At 35.0% G+C, this 26,353-nt stretch overlaps 1 protein-coding gene and 1 pseudogene across 1 annotated transcript in view; one reads left to right on the forward strand and one right to left on the reverse strand.

Moving 5' to 3' along the window:
• Positions 1–23,004, reverse strand: part of LOC101498330 (phosphatase IMPL1, chloroplastic) — a 28,286-nt gene extending 5,282 nt beyond the window's left edge. Inside the window, exons 1-8 of the mRNA XM_004489614.4 lie at positions 22,677–23,004; positions 21,155–21,222; positions 20,651–20,784; positions 14,120–14,208; positions 12,678–12,735; positions 12,490–12,542; positions 12,281–12,379; positions 12,069–12,182 (exon numbers count right to left, since the gene is read on the reverse strand). Of these exons, the coding sequence (XP_004489671.1) occupies positions 12,069–12,182; positions 12,281–12,379; positions 12,490–12,542; positions 12,678–12,735; positions 14,120–14,208; positions 20,651–20,784; positions 21,155–21,222; positions 22,677–22,904 (843 nt within the window). The 5' untranslated portion in view covers positions 22,905–23,004. The remainder of the gene's footprint in view (positions 1–12,068; positions 12,183–12,280; positions 12,380–12,489; positions 12,543–12,677; positions 12,736–14,119; positions 14,209–20,650; positions 20,785–21,154; positions 21,223–22,676) is intronic.
• On the forward strand, positions 9,003–10,791 carry LOC105851567 (sucrose transport protein SUC4-like; annotated as a pseudogene).
• Positions 23,005–26,353: the final 3,349 nt, after the last annotated feature.

Here is a 26,353-nt window from a genome sequence, read left to right on the forward strand (position 1 = left end):
TGATGTTACCTTTTTCGAGTCTGTACAATATTTTAAACCTACCCATATAGCTACTGAGCCCTATCAGGACATTAATCCCGAACCTCCTCAAGTAGTTATCCCTCTCCCACACACTCATATTCCTATCGAACCTGCCAAGTCTGCCCCTCAACCTCCCTGACCACTATAAACATATCACCGTCAATGCTTACCCTCTGTTGTGTCTGTTCCTGTTCCCATTATAGACTCTCCTCCGACACCACCTCCAGATCCAGTCCTGCCACCTGAGCCTGACCTTCCCATTGCTCTTCGTAAGGATATTCGCACCACCCGTAATCCATCTCCTCATTATATTGATTTGTGTTATCATCGTCTTTCTCCTTTACATTACACTTGCTTGTCCTCCTTGTCTTCTGTTTCTATTCCTAAAACTACAGGTGAAGCATTATCCCACCCTGAGTGGAGGCAAGCAATGCTTGATTAGATGTGTGCTCTACAAAGCAGTGGTACTTGGGAATTGGTACCTCTACCTCATGGGAAGTCGGTAGTCGGGTGTCGTTGGCTTTATACAGTGAAGGTTGGTCCTGATGGTAAGATTGATCGATTTAAGGCTCGTTTGGTAGCCAAGGGATATACTCAGATTTTTGGGTTGGATTACAGTGACACATTCTCATCGGTTGCCAAAATGGCATCTGTCAGACTGTTTTTCTCCATTGCTGCAATTATACATTGGCCCCTCCATCAGCTTGACATTAAAAATGCTTTTTTGCACGGTGATCTTGAAGAGGAAGTGTATATGGAGCAACCACCAGGATTTGTTGCTCAGGGGGAGTCTTCCAACATGGTTTGTCGGCTACACAGGTCCCTTTATGGTCTTAAACAGTCTCCTAGAGCTTGGTTTGGCAGATTCAGTTCGGTAGTATAAGAATTTGGTATGATCCGCAGTGAAGCTGATCACTCTGTATTTTATCATCACTGAGCTCAAGGGTGCATCTATCTTATTGTTTACGTGGATGACATTGTTATAACTGGTAGTGATCAGCAAGGAATACTCAAGTTAAAACAACATCTCTCAAATAAATTTCAGACTAAAGACCTTGGTAAACTCCGTTATTTTCTGGGTATTGAAGTAGCTCAATCCAAGGATGGCCTTGTAATTTCACAAAGAAAATATGCTATGGATATTCTTGAAGAAACTGGCCTACTAAATGCCAAGTCAGTTGATACTCCTATGGATCCAAATGTCAAACTCCTACCCAATCAGGGGGAGCCTCTATCAGATTCAGGAAGATATAGGAGATTGGTTGGAAAATTAAACTATCTCACAGTCACTCGTCCTGACATTTCCTTTGCTGTCAGTGTGGTAAGTCAGTTCTTAAATTCTCCTTGCCAAGAACATATGGATGCTGTAATCCGGATTCTTAAATACATCAAAAGTGCACCTGGAAAAAGTCTCATTTATGAAGATAGAGGACATACTCAAATAATTGGCTACTCAGATGCTGATTGGGCAGGCTCACCCATAGATAGACGATCAACTTCCGGGTATTGTGTACTCATAAGAGGAAATTTAATATCTTGGAAGAGTAAGAAACAAAATGTTGTTGCAAGATCCAGCGCGGAGGCAGAATATAGGGCCATGGCACTAGTAACATGTGAACTCATCTGGCTGAAACAGTTACTGAAAGAACTTCAATTTGAAGAGACCAGCACAATGACATTAATATGTGATAATCAAGCTGCATTGCACATTGCCTCGAATACGGTTTTTAATGAGAGGACCAAACATATTGAGATTGACTGCCATTTTGTTAGAGAAAAGATTGAATCAGGTGACATCATCACCAGCTTTGTCAAATCCAATGATCAGTTAGCAGATGTGTTTACAAAGTCATTGCGAGGTCCTAGAATTAGTTATATATGTAACAAGCTAGGTGCATTTGATTTATATGCTCCAGCTTGAGGGGGAGTGTTAAATACTATATTAGAATGTAAATAATATATATGGGCTGTAAGTATGTAAGTATTCTGGCCCGTTAGCATTACTGTAAATTAGGGTTATTTAATACCCTGTGTCTATATAAAGAGATTTCGCTGTGTAGTTGAAACACGGGTTATTCACAATATGTCTCTCAATACTCTTTATATTCAACAAGGACATTAATCCCGAACCTCAGGTAGTTATCCCTATTCCATCCACTAGTATTCCTAATGAACCTGTCGAGTCTGCCCCCAACCTCCACTACCACTACAAACATATCAGTGTCGCCGCCTACCCTATGTTGTGCCTGTTCCTGTTCCCATTACAAACTCACCTCTGACGCCACCTCCGAATTTGGCTCTGCCACCTGAGCATGACTTTCCCATTGCTCTTCGTAAGAATATTCGCACAACCCGTAATCCATTTCCTCATTATATTGATTTGTGTTATCATCGTCTTTCTCCTTTGCATTAAACTTGCTTGTCTTCTTTGTCTTCTGTTTCTTTTCCTAAAACTACAGGTGAAGCATTAGCCCAATCCAAGGATGGCCTTGTAATTTCACAAAGAAAATATGTTGTGGATATTCTTGAAGAAACACATAGCAAAGAAAAATGGATACACATAGGAGCTTTTCTTCCCTCAACTAGAGCATTCTATAGTTCACAACTTTCAAAAAAAATAGCATAGTACTATTTATAGATCATAGGATTATACTGAAAACAAACAAATAACAACCTTAACAACTACGTTAACTACTAACTATAACTGACATAACTAACTACGGGTTTACAAGTTTCTCCTTTTTCATAAAGTAAACCCTTGTAATTCTATCTCTTGTTGTGGGATTCAATTGGTATCTAACAATACCATATGCTCCTAAAACAACTTTGTCCTCAAAATTGAACTCAACAAATTGATGCTGAATTGTGGTTGTGCTCCCATGTTTCTTTCTTTGTTGGTCTATCTTGCCACCGCACCAACACTTGTTGAATGAGAGATCCTTGGTAGTTCATATGTCTGGTTCCCAGGATGCTTGCAGGTTGCAAAATCCCACCTTTAGATTGTAAGTCAGCAGGTAACTCTGTTGCCACATGGTGGTGGCGTACTGCCTCTTTTAGTTAGGACACGTGAAAAACTGGGTGTATTCTAGCAATGGGAGGTAGCTGTAATTTGAAAGCTAATACACAAATTTGTTTGAGGACTAAGTAGGGACCATATGAGGAGGATCATGAGTCGGTCTATAAAATTTTGAGATACTTAAGATAAACCCTAGAAAAGGCCTCTTTTTTAAGAAGACAAGTGAGAGGAATACTGATGTAGACTGGGCAGCGTTAATGAAAGAGAGAAATTCAACTTCACCGTATGGGAACCATGTGTGGGGAAACCTTGTGACATCAAGGATTTTTTTATTTAATGGGTCTTGGAGGAACTTCCATAGCTCACAACCCTGTTCAATATGATTTAATAAAATACATTGAGATTGATTGTCACTTCATGAAGGAGAAATTGTCGAAATCATACGTCTCCATTTGTGACTTCTCTAATCAACAAAAAGCTGATATTGTGATCAAGAGCTTGGCAATACTCGTCTTTTAGCATTTCATAAGCAAGTTGGGCATGATAGACATATGTGCACCAACTTGAGGGGTGTTGGAGAATCAGAAGACAACCAGAATGGTATTTGGGACCATAAGTAGCATTTATATCTCTCCATAATTGAAGGAAGAAAATTAATTGTAATATCTCTATTTAACTAATCCTTTATTTTTATGTGGATGACATTATTATTACAAGAGATGACCAGAATGGTATTCGATACCATAAGTAGCATTGAAATTCGGATTGCTTTCTTATTTAGGACCAACTAACAAAATAGAATTCTAGGTGGATATAAACCATGAGGTCTTTACTATTAAACCTTCTTCATCTACCATATGTGATGTTTAGACTTTAGATTAGAGCCTCTCGTTTTTCGTCATGCAAGTATGGGAAACTTGAAGAAGATGGCCCCACAAAGGTGAGTCATATCTACTAGGAAAATATGTTAGAGTATCTTTATCTTGAAGTGTCAAATAGTCAAACTATGTCCCTTTCGTCATTGCACATAAATGGTTTCTATTGTAGGATATGGATATTATGTTATATCAGCGAATAACTTCGCAAGAATTACTTAGATATACATTTTACAAATCCTTATTGTTGAATGAGAGCAAAATACAAAGGAATATATGGTGAAATTGTGTTTAAACTATACAACAATCTTTTTAGATAGACTTAAAAGCAATAAAATAAGATAAATACAAAATATTATATCAGATATGATATAGTACGATTGAAAACTAATCCTAAAAGATAAATCAATATATTCTAAGACAAAATCAAGATATTTTTTATTCTAACACTCCCCCTTAAGTGAAAGCTTATTAAGTTTTAATGTGTTACAAGAAAACAATGTATTGTTCTGCATACAAATGAATAAATAAAAAGATGTATATGCAACTCAGTGATTCAGGTGAAGTCAAAGAGAATTTCTATAAAGATAGTGTAGCTAGATGAGAATGATCATCAATCTGAGAGAAGCAATCAGACAAAGCAAGGTCCTTCATTCTAAAAAACCCACATTTGAAAGCTACAATCAAACCAATAATATTGGAGACCCAAAATATTTAAATTTAAAACTAAATCTCACAATTACTTCAAGGAGAGAAAGGCGAGAATAATACATTTGGTAAGAATGGAAGCCACTAATAAGGTCCATTATTAAGAAAAAATTTGCATGACAAACATCGAAGAAGCAACGCAACTACAACAATAAAACTACAATCGATCAATGGAGAGAGAAAATGTATCCAAAACAAGAGAAAAAAACAAGGGTTGTTTGCACTGGGACGTAGGTGTTTGTGGCCCTAAATCGAAAATTGATGATAGCTATAGAACGGGAACAAGAATGTGACTCACGCTTCGAAAGTTTCTCCAGATCTTTGTCAAACGTGGCTATACATGTGCGGTTGTTGACGGCGGCGAATGGAAGGAATCACGGCAAATAGTGGAGGCGCGTGGGCCTATCACTTGTTATGTTGTCGATCTCAGATAGCTGTGCGGAGCGCCAACCCCTAAAAATGGAATAGCGGGATGACCGCTATTGTATAGGCTAAAAAATAGTAGATAAACTAAACATAAAATACAAATAGTATACAAAAATACTAAAAATAGCAAAATACACTATTAAAGGAGTAATCATACTTAATGACCAAAATCCAACATAAAAATCAAGTTTTAATAGTAATTGTAATCAACAAAATAGAGAACAAAGTAGAAACAGAGTAGACAAAACAGAGTTACAAAAAGACCGAAAACAAGAGAGCAAAAACATAACAATGTTGAACAAAGCAAGAACGGACAAAACGATGTTGAACTAAGCAAGAAACGAATGAAAACGACAGAGCAAGAACAATGGCGATAGAGCAAGAACGAAATAGAGGAAGAACAAAAACGGATTCTTTTTCAAGATGTTGAACCAACCCCTTTGGGAGGATTATAATAATAATAAATCAGGGCTTAGGTGGGTGCAGAATGACCTAGATATCCTTAATGAAGAATAAAAAAAATAAAATAAAAATAAATAATAATAATAATAATAATAATAATAATAATAATAATAATAATAATAATAATAATAATAATAATAATAATAATAATAATAAAAATCGTGTTTTTGAAAAAGTCCTAGAGCGAGTCCAAGACCGTGTGTTTAAACTACACAAGAGAGACTTTTTATATCGGCTTAAATGCAATCAAATAAGATAAATATATAAAGTCTTCTATCCCTATTTATGAGATTTGATATGATGAGATTGAAAACTAATCCTCAAATATAAGCCAAGATATTCTAAGATAATGTCAAATATTCTAATAATAATAATAATAATAATAATAATAATAAAAATCGTGTTTTTGAAAAAGTCCTAGAGCGAGTCCAAGACCGTGTGTTTAAACTACACAAGAGAGACTTTTTATATCGGCTTAAATGCAATCAAATAAGATAAATATATAAAGTCTTCTATCCCTATTTATGAGATTTGATATGATGAGATTGAAAACTAATCCTCAAATATAAGCCAAGATATTCTAAGATAATGTCAAATATTCTAACATAATACCAAGATATTTATTTAATATTCTAACATTTATTTATAAATAGATAGTAAATATTTAGATTAAAATGGTACTAGAAAAAGAGTAATGTAGTATGGCTAATACCACTAGTGAACTCTTGTAGCTAAAGCATTTTCTCCAAGAGTTGAAGTTTTGAGATAGATCCTACCGAACTTTCTTGTGACAGCTAATGAGCTTTATATGTCTCTCCAAATCCAATCTTAAAGGACTACACGAATAGAGGGTGATTGTAACTTCATTAGAGAAAATACGGTATCGGGTATAATTAAGAAAAAGAAGTAAAAAAGGAAATTTTTTTAGAATTCTTAGATTAGCTACCCTACATGTTTACAAAGTTCATAAGGGTTCCTATAATAGCATACATATTTGACAAGCTAGATGCATCAGACATATATGCTCATTTTTATCATAAATCTGTAGAATCGGGTCCTAATTTCCTAATAATCCTCTAATTGTTCTTAACCTAGAGCCTTTGAATTTGCGAGTCTGCTCACAGATTTCCTGTTATAACCATTAAATAAAGGGCAAATTACACTAAGACTCCTAAGGTCATCTTATACCATATACACCTCCTCTAATTTATCGCATCCTCTCACTTTGACACCTTCTAGTTCTTAGATAAAGAAATAGAGAAAAAATCTGAGGTTTTACTTTGTTTGTTTTCTACATAAGTTAGTTGAACCAAGTATTTGAACCCTTATTTTCCCTTCCTTTGTTGAAGCTCTAAAATCCTTTAATTGGTGTTATATATCTAGGTAGTTAATCCCAAGTAGCGGCGCGTCGCGGCCAACCCCAGAAACTGGGATAGCGGGATAGCGGGTTGCGGGATACCGGGATTTTTTGGACAAATTATATGAATAACACTATATAAACATGCATAATAAAAGAATGTCTCAAACTCATAAACATTCATAAATTAAAAAATAAAACAGAAAGAAAAAAATAAAAAGAAAGAAGTAAAAAAAATAAATTAAATAAAAGAAATAGAAAAAAATAACTAAGTAACAAAAGATAAAAACAAAAATTAAAATAAAATAAAAACAGAAAGAAGAAAAAAAGAAGCAACAAAAAAAATAAATTAAAAAAATGAAACAGAAGAAAGAACTAAAGTTAAGAAAAACAGAAAGAAAAAAAAAAACAAAAGAAAAAAGAAGTAACAAAAAATAAATAAATAAAGAAACAGAGAAAGAACTAAAAAGAAAAAAATGAGTAAAAACAGAAACCGAACAGAGGAACAGAACAGAGAAAGAAGTAAAAAGAGAAAGAAGTGAAAACAGAACAGAGAAAGAAGTAAAAAGCAGAGAACCAGTGACGAACGGCGGCGCAAACGAACAGGCGTGGCGAACACAAACGGGAAGTCGAACAGGCGCTGCGAACGCAGAGGACGACGAAACGGCAGTGAGAAGACGCAGAGGACGCAAAACGGCAGTGAGAAGACGCAGAGGACGATGAAACGGCAGAGGAAGGAGACAACTAACTCTGAAACTCTGAAATTTGAAGGACAATACCAAAATTACCTTAAAATATTTTAAAATTTAAGGGTAAATTTGGTATTTAATGGAAAAAAACAGAGGATTTTTCAGAAAAAAATCTCGTTTTCTAGGGTTTGAGATCCTCTGACCCGGAATGCGCCGCAACCCGCGAACCGGCCCAGATTGAGCGCGACCTCTCCTTTGCCCGCTCTGCACTGTGCCGCCGCGGCCATGTCCTTCGCCGCTCCGCTCCGGCGCTATTGACTACCTAGTTATATATTAATTGTTGTTATGGTTTGCAACTTTAAATATATTATTTTAATGTTGCGTTCACTTTTAGCTTCCTCTTTTACTTCCCTGATGCTTATAATTTTGAAATTGCAGTTTCTTCTTTCTTTTCCTAGACTTTGCAGTTTCCCAGGAGTGGAATTTGGGAGGTGGGATGCATTCACATTGTTGTTCTATGTTATTAATGGGTTGTTTTGTTATGGGCATAGAAGGGTGCATTGTCTTGCCTTCACCTTCTACATATAATCTATTTGCAAGGCTTAAATCAAATAAAATTCAATAATCATTGGCCAGTAAATTAACGGAAGTTACAGAATTAAAAGACATAATTGAAATAAAGAATTTACGAATACACGTACAATAGTGGAAGAAGTCTGCTTAGTGTTAGAATATTAAAAAATATTTTATAATATCTATTATATTATATTAGAGTATCTTGAGTTATTTCCTATAATCAATTTATATTCATAGAGATATCTTAGAATATCTCTCATTATTATTATGATTTATTCCTGATTTAGGATTGAGTCTATGTTTCTCTATAAATAGAGATTAGTATTGAGTCTTTTGTAATCAAGTTAGCATAAAGCTATTATCAACAATATTCAAACCCTTATTATTTTCTCTCCTCTTTTTCTCTAAAATCACACAACTTCAACATGGTATCTAGAGTCTATTTTGATCCTCCTTGAACGATCCCGCCTCTATTCCGCTGTCGAGTTCCAAATAGTTAGGGAATATAATAATAGTTTCTCTTTTCCAACATTCTGACATGTTTCACTCGTTTTCCGTTCAATTCACTCTTGTTGCCGTTGCCATCTCCAATGTCGTCATCTCCAGATCAGGTCATGCCCAAAAGCGCGTCGCCAAAAGCCGTCACATGCATTGCCAATCTCTCATGCGAGTAGATCTGCCGCCGCCACCGTCTGCTCCTGCCATCTGCTGCCGCCACCGTCTGCTACTGCTGCCGCTGCCATCTGCTAATGCTGCTGCTTGCCATCGCTGCTGGAAAAGTTTTCTGACACAACCACTTCCATTGTGTGCAGAATCTCCCAATCTACACAACCCAGATATTTTTTAGGTCAAAAGTTGCTCCACGCACGCTCATGTGCCTCGAATCTCGTTGTCTCCGTCCAATGCAGCGCGCCTACCGTCCTGGTTCCCTCACCTTCATTTGTCTCTTCCTCACAGTCGTCGTCCTCCGCGGCACAATCGGCGCCGGCAAACTCGGTACTCCCGAACAAGACCTCAACGAGACCCGTCAACAACCCTACTCGCGTAGCCGGCGCGTGGAGCCTCACCATATCCTCGAAGAAGTTCAATCCTCAAACAACAATAACAACAACAAGTACGGAGCTTTCGATATTTCGAAGATCCTCGTTGACGAAGGTGGTGATGATGAAAAGTGTGATAAAAAAACGACTTACACGCTTGGACCAAAAATCTCCGATTGGGATGAACACAATTTGAATGGCTTTGTAATAACCCCGATTATCCTAATTTTATTAGACTGAATAAACCGCAGGTTCTTCTTGTTACTTGTTCTTCGCCAAAACCATGTGAGAATCCCGTCGGTAATCATCATTTGTTGAAATCGATTAAAAACAAGATTAATTATTGTAGGCTTCATGGAATTGAAATTTTCTATAACATGGCTCTTCTTGATGCTTAGATGGCTGGTTTTTGGGCTAAGCTTTTGTTATGTCATCCTGAAATTGAGTGTATATGGTGGATGGATAGTGATGCTATGTTTACTGATATGACTTTTGAAGTTCCATGGGAGAGGTATAAAGATCATAATTTTGTGATGCTTGGTTGGAATGCAATGATTTATAATACTGGTAGTTTTTTGTTAAGGAATTGTCAATGGTCGCTTGATATTCTTGATGCTTGGAGGACACGTGTTGCAAATGCTTACTTCTCCCTGTTTATGGCCATTGGTAACATTCTTGGCTATGCAACTGGGGCATACAGTGGTTGGTACAAGATTTTTACTTTCACACCTACCCCTGCATGCTCTATTAGTTGTGCAAATCTCAAGTCTGCTTTCTTTCTTGATATTGCTTTAATTGCGGTCACAACGTATCTCAGCCTTGTGTCTGCTCATGAAGTGCCTCTAAGTTCAAGTGGGGCAGTGCATGCCGGAGAAGGGACAACTAGTGCAGAAGAAGCTTTCATGTGGGAATTGTTTGGGACATTTAAATATTTTTCATTCCCTATATGGATTGTACTGTCTGTAACTGTTCTGACATATTGAATGGTTCCCATTTATTCTCTTTGCATTGGATGGACCGAGAAAGTTATGATGGTGATCCAAATGGAGGCCTTATTTATGATACTGGAGTTAGAATGGGAGCACGTGGTTTGTTGCTTAATTCAGTTGTTCTTAGAGTAACATCACTGCTTATGGAAAGGCTATGCAGGAAGCAGGGGGCTGGTTTTGTGTGGGGAATCTCATATATCTTGATGCCTATTTGCTTACTTGCAATTTTAGTATTAACCTATGTGGCAAATAGCATTGGCTATGTAGGTAAAGGTCTACCACCACCAACAAGCATTATGGTCGCAATGATAGCAATCTTTACCATTCTGGGTTTCCACTGGCAATCACTTATAGTGTTCCATATACCTTGATTTGGGACTTGGCCAATGGTTATTATAATGGGTGTTTTGATTTTGGGAATAGTGGTCCCACAGATAGTGGTGTCCTTGGAAAGTGGACCGTGGGATCACATTTTTGGTGGAGGAAACTCTCCAGCCTTTGCCGTGACAGTTGTGAGTGGGCTCTTAGCTGACAGGTTTGGAAGATTTGTAATTCAATTGATGGAATTCTTCTTGGCGCACGATTATTCTCTCTTCGATGGTTCCACATCTGCCCTTACTCTCCAATTTTGATCAACGAAAATATGTGTCAATTGTTCAAACAACCGTTATCTCTCCTATTTTGGACGCATTTTCTTATTCCGTTGATCGATCATGACTTCGTTTCAAGAGTCGTGATGCTTCTTTTTCAATGTTTGTCATGCAATTTAGTTATTATTAATAGATTATAATAGTGGCTTATATTTCCACAGACGATCATTCTGATGGTGTCCCTTTTTCCACATATGAATTATATTAGTGATGACTTCTTCCGTTGGTGGTTATTCTAACAGTGACTTTTATTTTCATGACTTACTTTATCTTGGCAATTTGTCCCAGATGCACTGCCCTTGCCTTTCTCTCCTTGAACACGCCTCTCTATCCTTGAAGCAGATTCAAGTTTAAATATTGAGTCTCCAATATTATTGGTTTGAAGCTTCCAAATGCACTTTTTTAGAAGAACAAAGCTTACTTTGTTCAATTGTTTGTCATGAATTTCTCTCAGGCTGATGATCAATCAGGCTATCTGGCTAGGCTATATTTATAGCAATTCTCTCCGACTTCACATGCATCCCTGAGTTTCCTTTCCATCTTTTTTATTATTATATGGAGCAAAACATTGTTTTCTTGTAGCAAGCTAAAGCTTAGTAAGCTTTAGCTTGAAGGGGAGTGATAGAATATTAGAAAATATCTTATAATATCTATTATATTATATTAGAGTATGTTGACTTATTTCCTAAGATCAATTTATTTTCACAGAGATATCTTAGAATATCTCTCGTTATTATTATGATTTATTCCTGATTTAGGATTGAGTCTATGTTTCCCTATAAATAGAGATTAGTATTGAATCTTTTGTAATCAAGTTAGCATAAAGCTAGTATCAGATAATATTCAAACCCTTATTATTTTCTCTCCTCTTTTTCTCTAAAATCCCACAACTTCAACACTTAGTAATATCGAAAAACAGCTTGTACACTAGAGAGAGAGTGACTGTAGTCTGTAACTTGTAAGAGTTGAATAAAAGTGAAGAAGCTAATCGAGAGTTGACCGTGTTAAAGGGAAGGGAGGTGCTTCACTTTCAACAAAAATAGAGGGAGGTTAGTGTTTAGTTAAAAACTAGAGGGAGTGTTAGTGTTATTTAGGAGGACCTCAAGGAGGTGAGTGTAATTTTCTCTTAAATAAATAAGATTTTGCATGTCTTTCCACTAGGAAAATTTACTTTCTACACAAAACCCAAACACTTAACTCAATCACAAAACTTAGGCCTTAAGAATAATTGTTGATAATATAGAACTCAAAAATCATACCAAAACACCAGCAGCCATGTCCCATGGCTTTAGACGATATTCCCAATAAGCTTCTACAATTCCCAAAGCCACATGACACATGTCCACGGCAGCTGCACCAAGCCGTCTTACACCCTAGCATCAAAGTCAAGAAAATGATTGGTGAAAGGCAGAGAAATGAGGAACATGCGTTGTATAAATTAGAACATGCATTGTATTAATTAGATGAATACCCTGCTGACATCCGTAAATTCTTTGAATAACTCTATGTTAGTAGCCCAGGCTTCATCATGTTCATACCCAAAACCTGTCACTAGAAGAGATTGTTCCACCTAAAAGAAGTGAAGATTGCTCATATTTTTCCAAAAAATACAGAAATAATGATGATGCAGGATGAGCAGTTAACTTTCTGTATTCAAAGGCATTATTTAGTCATAATTACCTGATTAGTTGCACTCACATGGATCCTTTGGCCGTTGCAGAATGCTCCACCACCTAGAAGGTAAGAGAATTATATCAAGGCAGAAACTATATTGATAAAACTAATCAGTAGAAAGAGAAAACAAGTTTACTAAATAATTTTTAGTTTCTCTAAGGGTTGATGAAAGTTGGAATAGAAATTTATTTCACCAGCAGTTGCAGTAAAAATGCGAGTATTCCAACACATAGGACCACCAACAAACTCAACCTGAAATAAATAAATAAATAAAAATCATCTTAGCATATCTTGTCTTGCCCCAACTCTATTTTCTCCATCATTAAATAGACATTAGATGCTATTTCTTATCTGATGAGCGGTCACACAACTAAAATTACAAGTTTTTCTAATTTAAAACGAAAAGGATAAAGCAGATGAGAATTTCTTGACAATAACAAATGAGGGAAAAATGATAATAAGAAAGTTCAAAAGAAAGTTTGGCCTCTGATCATTTTGAAAGTTCAAAAGCCAAATTCTCTACATATAACATACGTGATTTCTATAACACCCTAGACTTTATGTTTCCTTGAATGATTGTGTTACACAGCTGTTAAGAGCGCATTTTGGGGACCCTTAGCAACGTTCTTTTTAGTATAAATAAATAGGATACATAGTCATTAGATTGAATCCCCTTATGACAATATGATGATTTATCTTATTTAATTTGAGAAAACATGTATCCAGTTTATTTGTTTTATCACATGAGGGGTAACGACAGGTATCACAATTTCAGGTCCTAAAAGAAGAAAGATAAGTGCTCATATCCGAAGCTCAGAGATATCATATATTACATAAACTATAGCGCATCACCCCCTTCTGATGTGATAGCATATAACCTATCCGAATCAGTAAGAATGTTTGAGGGAAATCCTTATAGCTGCACCATTACTGTTTTGAACGAACATACTTCTTGTGTGAGGTTGAGCCTGTAGGAAGAGAGAATGAGTAGACAGAGACGAGAAAACTACGATGGGATACACTACAATGTCTAGTAACCCTCATTTATATAATTGGGTTAAGAGAGTAGTTCATAAGGAAAATGTGCATATTCAGATAACCTACCCACAATATTCAGAACAGTGCTCTCCCCATTTGGTTTTGCTAGGCTAGATATGAATTCCACAGAGATGTCACTCCACAGCTATGTATGGATAGTGACTGCCAGAGCTCTACGGGATAAAGATTAAGGTATTTGTTTCTTCAGCAAGTCTAATATTCTTCCATGAAATTCTTAATATCCTTCCTCATACCTCCTCCGATAGAAAATAGCTGCATTTCTACATGGAAATTTAGTGGGGTATATGGAGATTGCACTAGGGTACAACCCTAAATGGAAGAAACAACACATGCAGACTATGGAATCGAATAAGGATGCAGACCATGCAAATTTAAGGACGGATAGAAGGTTGGCTTATTGTATGCTTTTTAGTGGGCATATCTTGTATAGAGAAGAGAGAAACAAATGTAATTGTTTGGTCGAACGTTGAGGCTAAATTGCTAGTTACGGCACAAGAATCGGTCATTATATATCAATGAAGAATTGAAGGTTGCATAAAATAACATGAAATAGAAGTAAAAGATAAGAATAAATCACCACGGTAGCAGCAGCAGGATTTCCTCGATATAGAACCCCAACAGAAACAGCAAAGCTGGGATAGCCATGTGCAAAGTTTGTTGTCCCATCTAAAAAATTGACAAGATTTGTAATCAAACTATTTGAATTATACACAATAAAACAAATGCATGAAGAACATGCGGTCAGAAATAACAGATTTTAATACAGCGAGAATAATGTGTAACAAATTACAAATACTTAGTCGAATATACAATACATCTAGGTATTTAATCCAAGATAGCGGCGCGTCGCGGCCAACTCTAGAAACTGAGATAGCGGGATACCGGGATTACCTCTATTTTTTGAACAAATTACATGAATAATACTACATAAACATGCAAAATTAAACAATTTCTCAAACTTATAAATATTCATAAATAGTAAAAAAAAAAACCAAAGTCTTAATCAAAACATACATTTAAATACCAAATATCATCATCTTCTTCAACATAGAGTAATAAAATAACAAAATATTAAAACTAAATCCATATTATAGGAATCAAAGATCATCATCGTCTTCAACATAGTATTCTTCCTCTTCTTCCTCCTCCTCTTCCCCATAAACTTCAATATTTTCTTCATTCTCCTCCTCCTCCCCATCATCTTCAACATAAATAGTGTTGAAGTTGTGGAATTTTAGATAAAAGAAGGAGAGAAAATAATAAGGGTTTGAATATTATTGATAATAGCTTTATGCTAACTTGATTACAAAAAACCCAATATTGATCTCTATTTATAGAGAAACATAGACTCAATCCTAAATCAGAAATAAATCATAATAATAACGAGAGATATCCTAAGATATCTCTATGATTATAAATTGATCATAAGAAATAACTCAAGATACTCTAATATAATATAAAAGATCTTATAAGATATTTTCTAATATTCTGACACTCCCCCTCAAGCTAAAGCTTACTAAGCTTTAGCTTGTTACAAGGAAACAATGTTTTGCTCGCCAAATAATAAAAAAAGATGAAAAGACACCTCAGGGATGCAGGTGAAGTCGGAGAGAATTGCTATTGTTGAAGTTGTGGAATTTTAGAGAAAAGGAGGAGAGAAAATAATAAGGGTTTGAATATTATTGATAATAGTTTTATGCTAACTTGATTACAAAAGACTCAATACTAATCTCTATTTATAAAGAAACATAGACTCAATCCTAACTCAAGAATAAATCATAATAATAATGAGAGATATTCTAAGATATTTTTATGATTATAAATTGATCCTAGGGAATAATTCAAGATACTTTCTAATATTCTAACACTCCCCCTCAAGATAAAACTTACTAAGTTTTAGCTTGTTACAAGAAAATAATGTTTTGCTCTGCAAAATAATAAAAATGATGGAAAAGCAACTCAGGGATGCAGGTTAAGTCAGAGAGAATTGCTATAAATATAGCCTAGCCAGATAGTCGATATGATCATCTGCCTGAGAGAAATTCATGGCAAGCAATTGAACAAAGCAAGGTTCGTTCTTCTAAAAATATTGGAAAGTCGTGCTTCAAGGAGAGAAAGGCAAGGCCATTACATCTGGGACAAAGATGGGGCCAATGCATATGGGACAAATTGTCATGCTAAAGTGTGAGTCATGAAAATAAAAGACATTGTCAGAATGACCATCAATGGAAAAAGAAGTCATCACTAATATGATTCATCTGTGGGAAAAGGGACACCACCGGAATGATCTTCGGTGGAAATCAAAACAGGAGAGGTAACGGCTGTTTGAACAATGACACATTTTCATTGATCAAAATTGGAGAGTAAGAGCAGATCTGAAACCATCGAAGAGAGAATAATCGTGCACCAAGAAGAATCCCATCAATTGAATTGCAAATCTTCCAAACCGGTCAGCTAAAAGCCCACTCATAAGGGCTGCAACAGCTACCACGACAAAGGCTGGAGAGTTTCCTCCACCAAAAACCTGATCCCACGATCCACTTCCCAAGGACATGACAATCTGTGGAACCACTATTTCCAGATTCAGGACACCCATAAATAATAACTATTGGCCAAGTCCCAAATCAAGGCACATGGAGCACTATAAGTGATTGCCAGTGGAAACTCAGGAATGGTAAAGATTGCTATCATTACGACCATAATGCTTGGTGGTGGTAGACCTTTACCTACATAGCCAATGCTATTTGCCACATAGGTTAATACTAACATTGCAAGTAAGCAAATATTCATCAAGATATATGAGATTCCCCACACAAAACCATCCCCCCACTTCCTGCATAGCCTTTCCATAAGTAGTGATGTGGTCGGTGAGATGCAAACAGGTGAATTACCATTTTGTGCGGTCGAAACAGCGGAACTCGAGTTCAGACAATACTCTACCCACCGAAAAAAAATCTTCATAAGTAGCAATAATCAATAAGTAATTACCTAAAACTAGTGGCAGAAGATTTTTATTTTTTTTATTTTTTTGTGCGATGAACAGTACCGCACACGATGAACAGTATCGCGCGATGAACAGTGCTGCCACTAATCTGCTGAAAAATAAACGAAAATCTACAAAGAAGGGGTAAATCGGAATTGGGACACGGTTTACCGAAAAAAAAAATCTCACTGAAGGATAGTGGGTCCCGGGGTAATCACAGTATAGGGTTGTCTTTCTTAATAAGAGAAAATGAGAGACATATGGTGAAACCGTGTTGTAATGTTGGAAAAGAGAAACTATGATTATATTCCCTAATTGTTGGGAACTCGGCAGCGGAATAGAGGCGGGATCGATCAAGGAGGATCGAAATATGCTCTAGATACCATGTTGAAGTTGTGGAATTTTAGATAAAAGGAGGAGAGAAAATAATAAGGGTTTGAATATTATTGTTAATAGCTTTATGCTAACTTGATTACAAAAAACTCACTACTAATCTCTATTTATAGAGAAACATAGACTCAATCCTAAATTAGGAATAAATCATAATAATAATGAGAGATATTCTAAGATATCTCTATGATTATAAATTGATCCTAAGAAATAACTCAAAATACTCTAATATAATATAAAAGATCTTATAAGATATTTTCTAATATTCTGACAAATAGGTTCAACATCTTCTTCTACCACCACTTCTTGTGCTATTGCTTCTTGTTCTATTGCCTTAGATGTACTTGTAAGTGCCTTTTCTTTTGTTGTCCGCCTATTGTAGACCATCGGCTCATTAGTCCCACTTGCATTGGCAACATTATTCCAAGTTAGATTATCATCGGCATAAACTTACTCTTCAACAGGTTCACCATCTTCCCCCAAGTCTCCCACTTCAAATTCATTGGTGTAATCATCATCATTATTCAAGACAATTGGATCAATCATATCACGACAATCATAGCGCTCTTTCAGATCCTGGTTATACTTAATGAAAACCAAGTCTTCCAACCTCTTATGCTCAAGTCTACTTCTCTTCTTGGAATTAATCTATGTATTATAATTTAAAATGTTAGTTTGCTAAATTAATATGAACCTACATTGTAGAAAACTCTATAACTTAATAGCAAGTATTAACTTACATGCTCAATTACCAGGAGTTAATGTTGCCCTTTGTCTTATTGCTCCACCCAATCCAAAGAGGCAATTAGTAATCTTATATTCTGCCAAACTATGTTGTAGTCACGTCAGTCATTTGATGACTTTCACTAAGTGTTTCGATGCTTAAGTGAAGACCTCCCACCAATATGGGATCATTCTCAATTTCTGATTTGCTATAAAAATACTGCAGATTTAGGTAGTAGCCTGCAGCATGCAATGGATGATGAAGTTGACATTTCCACCTTTAATCAATGATTGCAAATATATATATGTCCTTGCTTGCTTGTTCATTGAAAGCTTTTCGAATATCCTCCTTGGCCTTGATCATTGCTGCATATATGTATCCTATTGCAGGTTTTTTCTCATTATCAACAAGTCTTAACACTTGTACAAGAGGTCCCATAACCTTAAGAGTGTAAATAATATCATGCTAAAATGATGTCATAATTCTTCCAATGTACACCCTGTTCGTTCTGCTCGCAATACTCCAATAAGTTCCCCAGGTAAAAATACATTAGACATTCCATCTTTTGAAACCAATACTTTGGATGTTATTTGATGCACAATAAGTTCGATATGTCTATTATGGATATGTACTCCTTGGGATCGATTGCCTTTTTTCCCTTAGGATCGTTAGCTGCCTTGGACTTCAACCATTCTTCTAAAGTGAACATCTTTCTAAGGTTGGCTTTTAATTGATGCAATCTTTGCAAAGTAAGAAATATGGTAGCAAACTTTGTGACTCCATGTCTAACCAACTCAACATTGTTCGTGTTCATCCTCATTGTGTTCAACACTAATGTGTGGTTATAAATGAAGCCTACAAGACTAATCCCTCTTTGAATAATCATTTTCACCTTAGCAATCTTTCCAATATCTTCTAACATTAGGTCTAGACAATGTGCAACACATGGAGTCCAAAACAGGTGTAGTCTCTTGATAGTTAGTAGTTTACCAGCCAACACATAATTACTTCCATTGTCAATAACCACCTGCACAATATTTTTCTCACCAATTTCCTCAACAAAATTGTCCAATAGCTCAAATAACTTAATCTCAATCTTCATGTAGGCAGAAGCATCACAAACATTGTTCCCGCTGTAGAACTCACTAAGAAATTTACCAAAGCTCTATTCTTTTTGTCTGTCCAACCATTGGACATAATTAAGCATCTAAATTTTGCGCGTTGCTCTCGATGACCATTCAACAAACCATTTGTATATTCCAACTCTTTTTCAAGGAGTGGAACCCTCAACTCATGATAGCTTGGAGGTTTCAAATGAAGATTGTAGTTTCCAACCGCTTCCAACATCAACTTGAAGTTTTTTTTATCATGCAACATTAAAAGCAATTCGATTTGTATAAAAAAAACAAGCAATGTATTGTACCGTTCTTGCTCTTGCTTATTTGTCAAAAGCATCATTTATGCTTGTTTGCCTCTTGTCTTTCCCCAATTTGTGTTCTGCATTTTTCATGAACATCCAAGGGACCTTTTGTCTTTTTGGCAGCCGGTAAAGGGGCCTCAATTTCCCTTTTTCTACTTCGAATTCTCCTTATTTTAGCTACTTCAAATTCTTCATATTTTATTCGAAGGAAGAGAATAACAGAGGTTGGTGGTGTTTGAAGCTGGAGGTGGTGCGGCTAGGTCAGGAAGAACGAAAACTAAAGCTGGACGGCAGCGAGGAAGAAAACTAAAGGAAGGAATAGGAAGAACGAAGAAGAATTCAAAGAAGGGAAAATGCAATCAGGGTAATCTGAAGGAAAGCGAAATCAGAAGGAAGGAATACCAAAAATACCCCCATAACATTTTAAAATTGAAGGACAATATTGGTTTTTCCTGCACAAAAACATTTCATATTTTCTAGGTTCTAGGAAAACGCGACCAGCAAACACGCCCAAATCGCGTGTGACCTTCGATCTCACTGTGCCACTGCGGTCAGGGCCTTCACCGTCACGCTCCAACGCAATCGCGCCGGGAACCGCCGCGATTGACTACCTAGCAATACATGATACTATATATAGCCATACACAGGGATGTCCCATTGTATGATAATCCAGCTAAAATATATGTCTTTCATTGCAGCCTTACTTAACTGGAACTTCCGTTGGTATATATATTATATACTAGGAAAATTCCGAAAATGTTAGGACGAATGTCTGAAATCATTCATCAAAAAAATCTACATATATAGGAGTCCCGCTGTTATTCTGGGAATAGAATGAAACATCTTAATCCCTTGATTTAGCAAATCTTCACCACATAAAAAATAGGGGAAATGCATTTACATCCCTTGAGATCTCCTTAAATGACACTTACACCTCCTTTAGTTTTCAAAATCCACTTACCTCCCCTGTACTCACTAGAAAAATTGTGTATAACATTTTTTTTTCTGTCACACTTTCAACTTTATCTTCCATTTATCAAAAAGACACTAGAATACACACTCTGGTTGTGTCACTAAGAACATAATCATACCTTTGAAAATTTCAAATACTAGATGTATGGTCGTATTTTTACAAATTAAAGTGAAAACTCTAATTATGTCATATAGTAAATGATAGGAATAGATGTAAGTGTGGCCAAAAAAAATATTTGAGACAATTTTTTTAGCAAGTATAGGGGAGGGGAGTGTTTTTTCAAAACTAGAGAAGGTATTAGTATCATCCGAAGGAAACTCAAGGGAGATAAATGCAATTTCCCTTAAAACATAAACTTAATTACAGCTCCTACTATATTGATACCTCAAATACATAATCAAAATATAGTTTTAAATATGATGCACACCACGAATGAAAGGCAGAACATAATCGAGTTAAATTGATGTCTTTCTTTCAAAGATATATTCAAACAAGATCTGTTTGAAGAAATATATTTGAATGCCAGAATCTAGTTTCTAAGTAAATTTGTATGAAAACTACAGTTGTTATTTCTTAAAAAGTTGAGGGCTAAAGGAAACATTGACTGAAATCACAAACCTAAGGGATCAATGCACCAGAGATAATCGGAAGCCGCTTCTCCTATTATGCCGCCTTCTTCCCCAAGAATAAGATGATCGTCAAAATTCTTCTTCACCACTTCTAATATGGCAGCTTCACTCATTTTATCCGTCCTATTAATTTACAAATGACTCATTCGGTTAAAGAAATAAACATAACATGAAAAAAATTATCAGTACAATAGGATGAAGATTGACTAAAAGCAGCTTTCAGTAAAATAAACAATAACAACAACTCAAAGGAGCTTAGAGTTCAAAGTGAATACATATTAAAGGCATAATATTTGCAGCATACAACAGAGCTCGAACAAAAGAAAAATATCATGCATATCAAAGATTGTCCAGCTATTTATGTTATCTAACTAGATGAGAACAGGAAGGATGACAACAGAGGAGATAACCGATAGAATGTTTTGATAAATTGATTGGAAGTTTTGAACATCAAAGAAGATAAGCATTAATTGAAGATTCAATGAGACCTTACTCAGTCACCAAGTCAGTTAATCCTTTATATGTAATATTCCGTGGCTTATTAACAGCATCCATCACAACCTGTAAATTACGAAGTGGTGGAATTAATATGAAGATAATAGTATGTCAAAACCTTACTTAACTAGAAAAAAATAATATGCTATAATTAGCAATAATGCAATATGTTCAATACCAAATTATTTGAATACTCAGTAAAATGGAGTGCCTATGTCCTTTGACCTCGAGTCCTCGACGCTCGGGAGCTATATTTTTTATCAAATCATTTGGTCCATAAGACTGAGTTCTCTCTCTCTCTCTCAACTCCCGGTCCCACTCCCTACTCTTAATAATATTCCACACCTGTACTCGTCTCTCACCCCCTCTTTAATTTCAATATGTAATTTTCTCTCATTTCCCAACATCTTAAATGTGAGTCTGTAAATAAAATAAAGTGACTCAAATTCTATTCTTCTATGTCCACTTCCATTTATCCTAGCATACACCACATCATATGCGGTTTTACTAGCAATACTGTCCCAAAAGTTTCACCTTATCATCAAGGTAAACATCACGAGAATGTCCTGGCTTAAAACCTTCCTATTACCAGAACATTTAAGCTAAGCCTGTGGTTTAAGACAAAAACCAGTTGAGCCTGTAATACCCATTCTTTAGACAGCACGAAGAACAATGGGTCGAAAGAAACTTGAGGTGACAGAACCTTCTTTAAGAGTAACAGATAAACATGGAACGCTGCATGAATTTTATAGTGATCAGGTATAGCAAGCTGGTTGACAACTTGCCCTATACATTTCAAAATCTAAAAGTGGCCATAAATTTGGGGACTTGTTTGTTTTTGGTCCTCTTGGCAAAAGACTCATGCCTGTAGAATTGCATCTTAAAATAACTCAATCACGACACCCTCCTTTGTTCGTCGGCTCAGATTTGGATTTAATCAAGCCTAAAGCAAATTAGAGTATATCATATCTGGGAACGTAGAATCCCTCTCAGCTGCCATTCTATTAACTAACCAATTTGGCGCTGAGGTGACTATAGTACTTTCTAACACTTTTCCTGTCATTATAAAGAGTAACCTCAATAGAGCCATGATAATTGATATTGCATCATAATTCAGCTCAAAACCCCATTCATGCCACTGTTCTTATTTAGCTTCAGTTAAACAGCGTAGTTAAGGCACACACACATGTTTGCTACTTTAGTTTGATCATCTAGTTGCGGAGGATAAACTGAACAAAACTTAAACTTCATTCGAACAATAAGAAACAAGCCATTCCTTCAATATATGGAGACACGTGACCACTCCATCTATGTTTGGTTGGAGTAATCAAAAATTGATTCTTGGTGTTAATTTGATTTGACATGTTTGGTTGGTCTCGAGTATAGTTGATTTTGGAGTCTCAAATCTGAATGCAAATTCATTCGATATCATATCAAATGTAATATTGGAGTCTAAAATCTGAACCCCCAACGTAATGCAGAAAATATACTTAGTATATATAATTAAAGTAAAAACAAACCTGTGCACCAGTCTGAGCAGCAGTTGTAGCGACTTGAATGAGGTGAGTAGGTTGAATGGGTCCCGTCGACCGTGCACCAACCCTATGTTGAGTGTAAATATCGGATTGCAAAGAGTTCTTACATGACTGAATCCTCGATTTCAATCTCCAACTTCCAATTGGAGGAGAGCTTTGACGACAATCTTTGTGCCAAGAAAGGTTTGAAGCTGCGGAGAATACAATTGACATTATATGTGACCAAAGGAGCTCTTCTTTTGTTCTGAGTTTGGGAGCAAAAAAATAGATTGAGTTTGGGAACCAGAAATTGAGTCATTTTGATACGAAACATAGGATATTTAAAATTGGATAAGTACGTAATAGAATAAGCATTACGATGAGTTTCTATTTTTCATCATAATCAGCAGGATAAACATTTTATGACCATCGTAAACAATTTTATATTTAACTTATTACATATTATAAATTAATTTATTATATTTTCAAATATTATACATTAACAAAAAATACTAAAAAATTACATAAATACTAAAATAATTTTATATTTAAAATTGTCTATTGACACTATTAGATAAACAATTTTGTTTTATGAAAATAATGTATAACCAAATAATTCAATTTTATTTATTGGACAATCTAAATAAAGATATAATATATATTATATGTAAATAAAAAAAAATATTCTTATATAATTTTAAATACTAATATATTAAATTATATAAAAAGACTACCTTTGTGATAAAACATATTCAGGATAAAAATTTGAGTTGATATTAAATTATAGTTTTAGGATAATTGATATAATTTTAATTATCTTTTAAAATATAAATATTTAGGATTATCGTTTTAAAATTATCCTTGTGATAAAAATATTTTTAGAATAATGTTCTTATCTTATTCTTTTAGTTAAACTCAACTCATATTCAAGATAAAAATTTTAACTTGAAAGATTGGATAAGATAAAATTTTAAATTAACTTATTTTATATTATGTTGGTTTATCGAACAATGTATTAAGAACAATTCTTTCTAAATTAGTAACGTATTGCAATGCATTTATTTATATATATATATATATATATATATATATATAATTAAGGTTTTACAAGCAATTTTATGGTATAGTAGTATGCTTTCTGTGTCAGATTCTTGATTGATCATCCAAGTATAGCATATTAAGGACTATCAATATTATTGTGTTTTGATTCTGATGTTTCTATTCTTCGTTTATCTGCATTTTGCTAAATTGGAGGAACATCAGGATGTAGAATTACTGAGTATTCATTTTTTGTGAAAAAGGATATTTGTCCCAACTCCATTGAACATTTGTGTCTTTGTGCTTATTGTTCTCTGCATTTGTTGCATAGAAGTGTATGCTAATTGTAATCCATTTATCATTCACATTGTGAATATTTACATGAGATGAGATACTTCAGTGCTTAGTGAAAACAATTTCACTCTAATTTGTAATAGTGACTAATTTTCAAGTTTCTCCCAAATATGATATTCTTGATGCTTTGTTAATTGCAAATAGGATTCCTATCTTTTTATCTTGTCAGGTTTGGATTCCTTTTTATAAATTTGGGGTTTGATGTAATGTTTCTCCCTGATCTTTGCAGGAGATGGTTGCACTAATTGGGGAAAAAATGCATTTCATAGTCTAAATATGGGAAAGTTCATGTAGAAGTATATATATATGCCCAAAAAACATTTGAGTTTATTTGCAAAATTTGTACAGGCATCAATACTTTAAAGATCCAATGATTTTATAAAGCTTCTTAACTATTAATTTCACCATTAAGAGACCTCCTCATAATGATTTTTTGTTGCAAGTCTCATTTCATAATGTCTTTGTTGTTGTGAGTCACATTACTTGCTGCATCCTGCAGGTGCTAAATACTTCAAATAGGCACCATGGATGTGAGCACAATTAAAGGATGAGTTGAAGGTATTTCCTATTATTTAATAAAAGATAGGAGAATTACATATTAGTACATGGTCATAATTTTTTAGGAGTTATGGTTTATGATGATTGATGATGGTGTCCTTCTGTTAGCAACCATGATTTAGGTAGTGCAGGACTCGTGTGCAAGGTGATTGATGGTGTATAAAAATTATTAGTGGCAATAAGCAAGCCATTTATCTCTTGCAAGGGAAAATAGGGCTGGAGCATATCGAAGATCCAAGAGTGTGGCAGCAGATTTTGTCCTAAGGGGTAGATGGTAGTAGTCATAAGGTTTGGCAGTTTAGAAGTGTTATTGGAAATTAAAATAAATAAATTTATAGTAGTCAAGTATTGTGTGTAGTAGTGTTGGACATCTGGTCGGGTCCGGACGGGTTTGGGTCCAAATATCCACTCCAGCCCAAACCACGGTTGGTAATCTCATGCTCAATTTCGACCTTTTTTTAAATCAGGTTGGTCGGTTTTCGGGTTATGGTTTGATTGGTTTGACGGGTCGGATGAACCGATTTCAATTTGTATGGGCTGTGAACTTTTCAACCCAACTAACAACAAATTTTATTTGTAAAGATTTTTTATAAAATACTTCTAAAAATTTAAACAGGACCATAAGACAATTTAACTAAAGGCCCATTTTTTAAAACACTAGTTTACATAAAACATCTTTCAAAATAAAAATTGACCTATAAAAATAAAGTATCAATGTAACATATTAACATGGTCATCAATTAAGACCAAAATTTGAAGGACTTTCATCTTTGGTAACAAACCTAAATAATATATAACAAATTCAGGTTGTTCAAGATTTCATTGAAATCAAAAGCTTGCAAACATCGTATAGAATGAGTCATAAATTTTATAATTACGGTCATCCATAATAAGTTGTAAACATCTAAGGCATACAACACACAACACAATCCTAGTTATAATTACAATCATCCAAAATGAGTATAGTTATATATTCCAATCCAAATCTATTAATAAAAATAGTAAAGCAATATTTTTGAACTTGATGAGCAGTATACATATGGTTGATGCTGCAGCAGCTATGTGTATAACAAAAATGGAATTAATTTCATAAGAATATCAAGAATATAACCTAATGATAAAATAAAGTAGAATACATCAACATAAATATATAAAGGTTAAATTATAACCTTGAAATTCAACACCCCAAATGTGAGATAACCAATTCAAGGTTGAAAATGAACCACTGTCAAGTCTGTTGCCACTAATTTAATGAAAAAATAAATAAAAGCTTGAGTACAACATAATCAGTTCATAACTAATTAAGTTCTCCTTATATCAGTTTGAATACAATCTAACCAGTTCATAACCAATTAAGTTCTCATTCTATCAGTTTAAATGCAAACATAACCACTTTCTATTATAATTGTAACACCCCGTTTTTCAAGGCGAGGGTATATTTTTTTTTTCAAAAGAGATTAAACTAAAACAGAGAAATAAATAAGGAAATGCCTTTGGATAAATAATTGAGTCATTATAATTCACAAGCAGCGGAAAAGTTTTCCAAATATAAATCCAAAGCATTTACACAACAACAAATGGTACATGGAACCCATTCAAAATAAGATGTCGAACTGACAATATTAGTATAAGTACAATTTTCCAAATTAAAGTACTCCAACCCAAAAAGAAGGACGTCTAGTCCCTATACATCAACCTAATCTGATCATCCTACCAAAAAACTATACACCCTG

This window comes from Cicer arietinum, chromosome 1 (genome assembly GCF_000331145.2).
Source record: "Cicer arietinum cultivar CDC Frontier isolate Library 1 chromosome 1, Cicar.CDCFrontier_v2.0, whole genome shotgun sequence".
Lineage (NCBI taxonomy): Eukaryota > Viridiplantae > Streptophyta > Magnoliopsida > Fabales > Fabaceae > Cicer > Cicer arietinum.